The 7,082-nt window shown below is 40.3% G+C and overlaps 1 protein-coding gene across 1 annotated transcript; it reads left to right on the top strand.

The window, feature by feature from the left end:
- Positions 1–3,499: 3,499 nt before the first annotated feature.
- LOC146763748 (syncytin-2-like) lies at positions 3,500–5,137 on the top strand. Its single transcript, XM_085566653.1, has one exon. The coding sequence runs from the start codon at positions 3,500–3,502 to the stop codon at positions 4,529–4,531; it is 1,032 nt and encodes a 343-aa protein (XP_085422779.1). The 3' UTR covers positions 4,532–5,137.
- Positions 5,138–7,082: the final 1,945 nt, after the last annotated feature.

Raw genomic sequence — 7,082 nt, forward strand, 5'->3', positions numbered from 1 at the left:
TTATCACTGTAATTGGAGCTACAGGACAAAGGGAAAAAGCTTATTTCCTTAAACCACTTAATTATCGGCTTGGAAAACAAATTGGAATTCATAGGTTTCTATATTTACCAAATTCCCCAAAGCCCTTGCTAGGGCGAGATTTGCTAGAACAACTTGAGGCGAAAATTGTTTTTCAGAAAGGGAAAATTGAATTTCAAATTCAAGAAGAACAATTAGTAGAAGTTTTGAGTCTAGCCTTAATACAAACTCAAAGCCATTCTGAAATACCTAGAGAGGTTCTAGACCCGGTATATCCAGGGGTTTGGGCCAGTGAAGTTCCGGGGAAAGCCAAAAATGCAAGCCCTGTCGTAATCAAGTTGAAACCAGGAGTAAAGCCGGTAAGAATTAAACAATATCCCTTAAGACTAGAAGACAGGGAAGGAATCAAAAATATTATTAATCAATTTCTGCAATACAATTTGCTAACGGAATGCGAATCAGAATACAACACTCCGATTTTACCCGTTAAAAAAGCAGATGGAAAAAGTTATAGATTAGTACAAGACCTAAGGGCAATTAATAAAGTAGTTGAAGACATCCACCCGGTTGTAGCCAACCCATATACACTATTAACTAAATTGAGAGATACCTTACATTGGTTTACTGTACTGGATCTCAAAGATGCCTTCTTCTGTTTGCCGCTGGCCTCAGAAAGTCAGAAGCTATTTGCTTTTGAATGGGAAAATCCGGATTCAGGAAGAAAAACACAATTAACTTGGACAGTATTACCACAAGGATTTAAGAACAGCCCCACGATTTTTGGAAACCAGTTAGCTAAAGATTTGGAAAATTGGACTCCCCCAGATGGTAAAGGAGTCCTCCTGCAATATGTTGATGATCTTTTAGTAGCCACTGAGAACAGGGAAGAGTGTCTCTCATGGACTATAGAACTTCTCAATTTCCTAGGAATGAATGGATACAGAGTATCCCAACAAAAAGCTCAAATAGTGCAACAGCGAGTAACTTATTTAGGATTAGAAATTTCCAGAGGACAAAGAGAATTGGGAACTGAGCGAAAAGAGGCAATTTGTCGCACCCCGGAGCCCCAAACGGCCAAGGAATTGCGGACGTTCTTGGGAATGGCAGGTTGGTGCCGCTTATGGATATACAACTATGGTGTAATAGTTAAACCTCTATATGAACTGCTAAAGAAAACCCGACTTAAAATAGAATGGACGGCGGAGGCTCGAGCCGCCTTCAAGAAACTTAAAAAGGAACTGATGAGGGCTCCGGCCCTTGGCTTACCAGATGTCTCTAAACCCTTTTTATTATTCTCACATGAAAGACAGGGGATGGCACTTGGAGTATTGGCCCAAGAACTTGGCCCTTACAAGCGGGCAGTGGCGTACTTCTCCAAGCAGCTGGACGAGGTAAGCAAAGGATGGCCAGGATGCCTACGTGCAGTGGCGGCGGTTGTAATAAACATTCAAGAAGCACGCAAATTCACATTAGGGCAGAAGATAACGGTAATGGTTTCCCATACTGTCTCAGCTGTGTTAGAACAAAAAGGGAACCATTGGCTCTCCCCACAGAGATTTCTGAAATACCAAGCCATCATGGTAGAACAAGATGATATAGAAATAATTGTTACTAACATTGTGAATCCAGCTTCTTTTCTCAGCGGTGCCCAAAGAGAACCACTGTCCCACGACTGCATAGAGACCATCGAAGCCACCTATTCGAGCCGTCCAGATCTCCAGGACACCCCTCTGGAAGACGCTGAAGACTCCTGGTACACAGATGGAAGCAGCTTTGTAAAACTGGGACAGCGGAGAGCGGGATATGCGATAACCACTACTCAAAAAGTAATCGAAGCCAACCCTCTTCCTGCAGGAACCTCGGCCCAGAAAGCAGAAATAGTGGCCCTTATAAGGGCACTAGAACTTGCAAAAGAAAAGAGGATAAATATTTGGACTGATTCAAAATATGCTTTCGGGGTGGTGCATGCGCATGGAGCAATTTGGAAAGAACGAGGACTGTTGAACACCCAGAAGAAACAGATCAAACATGCAGAAGAAATATTGAAATTATTGGAAGTGATTCAACTACCGGAAAAAGTAGCTATAATGCATTGCCGAGGACACCAAAAAGGTAACTCTGACCAAGAAATAGGAAATCGATTGGCTGATAGTGAGGCCAAGCGAGTGGCAGAGGAAGTTAAGGTATGTGCTTTGATACCAGACGGTAAACCAATTGATCTAGAACAGTCACCTAGATACTCAAAGGAAGATTTGAAATTGGCTAATGATCTAGGAGGTGAGCCCGGAACAAAGGGCTGGATACAGTTGAAAGAAGGTCGCATATTAGTTCCTTCTAATATTTTGTGGCCCCTAATACAAGCAGAACATAGAAAAACCCATTGGGGAGCAGATGCATTATACAAAGAAGTGACCAAAAGAATAGTAGGGCGAAATTTGTATACCACAGTAAAACAGGTAACGCAGCAATGTGAAATATGTCAACGAAATAATCCAGACACAACTAGCAAAATAAAATTGGGGACGATAGGTAAAGGAAACTGCCCTGGGCAACAATGGCAAATTGATTTTTCTGAGCTCCCCAGAAAAGGAGGGTATAGGTATCTTTTAGTCCTGACAGACACTTTCACAGGATGGCCAGAAGCATATCCCTGCAGGACTAACAAAGCGCGAGAAGTGACTAAAGCGCTATTGAATGAAATAATTCCTCGTTTCGGAGTTCCATCGACAATATCCTCCGATCGAGGACCACATTTTAATGCTAAAATTGTTCAACAAGTGGGAAAAGCATTAGGAATAGACTGGCAGTTACATACCCCGTACAGACCTCAAGCAAGTGGCCAAGTTGAAAAGATGAATCATATGCTTAAACAACAGATAGCAAAGATTAGTCAGGAGGCAAATTTAACTTGGCCCCAAGCTTTACCATTGGCATTATTGAGAATAAGAGTTAAACCTCGGACAAAGGAAAATTTAAGCCCTTTTGAGATATTATATGGGCGACCCTATCAACTTCAATTTAAGGGTGAAGAATTGGCACAAATTGGGGAAAGATATTTATTAGAATACATGAAAGCATTGCAGAGACAATTATCAGAAATACATAAAAATGTTTTGGGTACTAGAGTAAGGGGATTAGATCACCCCCTCCATGCCTTTGAACCTGGTGATTATGTATATGTTAAGAATTTTTCAGGACAACCCTTGGAGGAAAAGTGGAAAGGTCCATATCAAGTGCTGTTGACAACATTCACTGCGGTGAAGATTAAAGAACACCCAGCTTGGATTCACTACTCGAAAATAAAGAAGGCCCCTACGAAACCATGGACTGCTACTCCCGTAGGACCTACCAGATTGCGATTTTCCAGATTATCTTGACCTATGGGGGAGCCTGGGCACGGTGAGATTTGAATCTTCATCTTTCGCTGACGGAAGGTATATCTCGAACTCTGAATAGAACTAATTGTTGGATATGTACACATATGCCTGAATACAGTGGAAAACAGATCTTGTTAATAGGCATCCCCATACCTGGTAATAATTCGTGGATGAGATATTGGGAGAATACCACCTGGGTAAATTATACACATAGAGCTCAGCCATTAAAAATTCATAACCCTCCAATAAAAAAATCTTACTATAAATGTGTGCAGAGGTGTAACCCACCTAAAAGATTAGATAAAGTTGGGAGTTGTAATAACGCCCTATATGTAGGAAATCAAACGGGTTGTAATAAAATAAAATATATCGGGTCCCCCACCTCTATTAATAGTACCCTCTGGCCAGTTCCAGAAGGAAAAGGATGGTATTGGCTGTGCAATGATACTGCATGGAAAGTATTACCTGAAAATTGGGTGAGAACATGCACCCTGGGAGCCGTAGTCCCAAACATAACTATACATAATCGTTTATCCGAAGGTTGGCTTCAAACACATATTCGAAGAATTAGACGGGAAGTAGAAAATCCCCTAATAAAAAGACAGAATGCATTTCATTCCTTTGCTAGATGGTTTCTCCCTTGGCTAGGGGTAAGCGAATTAGAAAAAGCTATAATAAATATTTCAGCAGTAGTAGAAGACATTGAAAATAAAACAGTAGATGCAATTCAAGCACAGCAGATTGAGATAAATAGCCTTGCACAAGTAGTACAGCAAAATAGAATGGCTTTAGATTTATTATTGGCTTCACGAGGGGGAGTTTGTACCATTGTAAATACAAGTTGTTGTGTATATGTAGATCAGAATAATCGAATTGCTACAGATTTAAGTGAAATATGGAAACAGACTAAGATACTCCATGAAGTAACCAAGGATGACACCTCGTGGGGATTTGAAGAATTGTGGAAAGTCTTAACATCCTGGTTACCTAATTTAAATTGGTTAAAACAACTTTTTATTTCCGTAATACTTATAATATTGTTAATTATCATAGTCTGGGTTTTAATTAAGTGTGTCTTACTTTGTAACAAAGAAGCAGCTAATGTTGGAAGATATAGACATGGAGGCGTAATATGATTGCAAAAGAATTTGCAATGGTTATAGAAAAGGGGGGACTTGATACAGGGACCCGACCTGTTCAGAACTACTTAAGGGTTAAATGACTAGAGAAGAATTAAGTGAAGAAAACATTATGTGCTATGTATATGCACCAGTATCCTGTTATTCTAGACATTAGCAAACAGATGTAGAAACTTTGTCCTTGGCTATGTACTTTACTCTGATAAGCTTCCTGATTATATGTAAAGAATGCATACTCAGCAGATGGACTGTGGTCAGTTGAATAGGCCATATATCATAAAAAGAGGAAAAGATGGGGCCCAGAGCACAGAAAAACTACCACGCATGCTCGAAATAAAAGTTCAACTAGCGGACAGAGTGATGAAGACTATGGACGACCACCAGAGGACCCCTGACGACCACCGAAGACCACCCAAAGATGCAACTACGCTTGCGCATCCTTTTCTCGGAGTAATCATGAATATGTAAATAATTTCCAGGAATTGTAATGAATATGCATGTTTTAGTAAGATAAAGCACAGCTTTCTCAGCTGCACGGTGCACATGTTAGGAGGAGAGATCCCCCATGTGCCCAGCGCTGCAATAAAGAATATCTGCTGCCCGGATTGCTTCCGTCTTTGATTCAGGCCGAGCGCAAAGGCAGCACAGCATGATCTGCAGGGTGCTCTGTAACAATAGGCACTTTGAGCTCTTGTCCAGTGTGCAAGAACTACCTCTCCTCTTCTTCAGATTCTCCTAAAAACGCACACTCTTCTTGTTTTGTATGATGCAGCTCTCCTAAACCTATCTTGCACTGTATCTGCATGAGCATTCACACAGATGTTTGCTAAAACAATTCTGTTCCAGCTGAAAAGCACTGGCTATGTTGTGCCCTGAGCAATAGCAGTAGATAAATGGACCTAGAGAGACTTTGGGAGCAGAAACAGCATTAAGTCCACGACAATATATAGGTGTGAAAATAGAAAAATCCACCAAATCTGCACAGCCTACACATCTCTACTGGGTTCTGCAGAATGGCAGCAAATAATGCACAGGTATTGAGATAATGAACTGCTGCTGCACTTACTTGTCATCCAGCAGAACTGTGGGAGACAGGGATTGAAGGTGACTTTGGAACAGGAAGAAGAAAGGGACACATTCCAGATGGAGACAGAGTGGCACTGCTCTGTTGACCCAAGCAGAACAGGGAACAAGTTGGAAACTAATAGGAAAAAAGAGTTTTTGTAAAAGGAAACCTCGCTATATAGGCATTAGTGTTCTTTCCACAGCACACGGGGTTAGAGAATGAATATAAATCCGATTTAAATATTCCTGCAAAGTGTTATAAAAAATCCTTTACATGGGGTTATTTACACAAACATACCTATGAGCAAATAAAAAACCAGCACAACTACATGTATCATTAAGCAGGATAATCTGTAGATTCTCACATTAACACTTGCATATTTATATATGATACTTCCAAACATTAAAGATTTTTGTTCTCCATTTTCTCCTTTAAAACTCACAAAATGTAGCAAAATTCTCTTTTAAAACTACAGAGTCTGCTGCGTGCCAAAGAAAGCCATTATTTGCTTGCTCACAATCATCTTTTCGCTGTCTCTTAAGAGTCATGGATGCATTAACTGCTTATCTAAACTTGAAACAGTTCATGAGTCAGTCTGAAGATAAAATAAATATTACTGAGCCAATTTGAAAGGAATTCATGTCTTCTGCCTCTATAGCTGAAGGTCTGTATTTATTACATGACAGAATTAAGTCTTGATACCTAATAAATGGGAAAATAAGAAATATACTGACTAGATCACCATGTTTCAAAGGGACCATTGCATTTTAGTCTTACCTGACCAAATGAGTGATCAAAGAGAGTAAGGACGGGTCAATTACAACAGAGAAAGTAGGTGAAAGAGACGTCTAGGTCTGGTGCAGCTGGAGAAACAAATGAAGTGTGTAAATTTTGAAGTTGGGAAGGGATTCCAGATCAGATGATTTTAACATAACATTACTAAATGCATGATCTTCAAACAAACACATTGGCAACAAATATGGCATAAGACATGTTGCTATTCCTTGCATTGAGCAAAGGATGGGGAGAAGGAAGGCATGGAGTTTTCAGGAGTATCCAAATAAAGCACTGTGTTCTGGATCAATATGGTATTTCCATGGAATTTTCATGAAGCAAAAACACTAAGTGGAAGACTTTTCTCCCATTTAATTTTTTACTAAAATTCAGGGAAAGATACTATTTTGGAGTAAAAACTTTCACGTTGAAACACGAGTGTGCGGAGAGATTTTGAAGTCTGGGCCAATGACAATTCACTGTTGAAAATCCAAGTGTAAAATTTTTCAAATTAAATGACCCAGGATGTCCTTCCGGTGAACCTTGCCTCTTCTGGCTCATTCCTGAAAATGGTAGGCAAAGAGGTTGCCACAGAAATGAAAGGAGCAACAGGGGTACATCCCTAAAAGGCAACTGTAGATCTGAAAGGACTTGGGAATGAGAGGGACATCAGTGAGCCACTCGTGAGTCAAACTGTTAGTGAAGAGC

This window comes from Lonchura striata, chromosome Z, assembly GCF_050655825.1.
Source record: "Lonchura striata isolate lonStrDom1 chromosome Z, ASM5065582v1, whole genome shotgun sequence".
Lineage (NCBI taxonomy): Eukaryota > Metazoa > Chordata > Aves > Passeriformes > Estrildidae > Lonchura > Lonchura striata.

What these genes read in the sequence shown, in the direction of transcription:
- LOC146763748 (XM_085566653.1), top strand. Translation starts at nt 3,500, where the DNA reads ATGCCTGAATACAGTGGAAAACAGATCTTGTTAATAGGCATCCCCATA.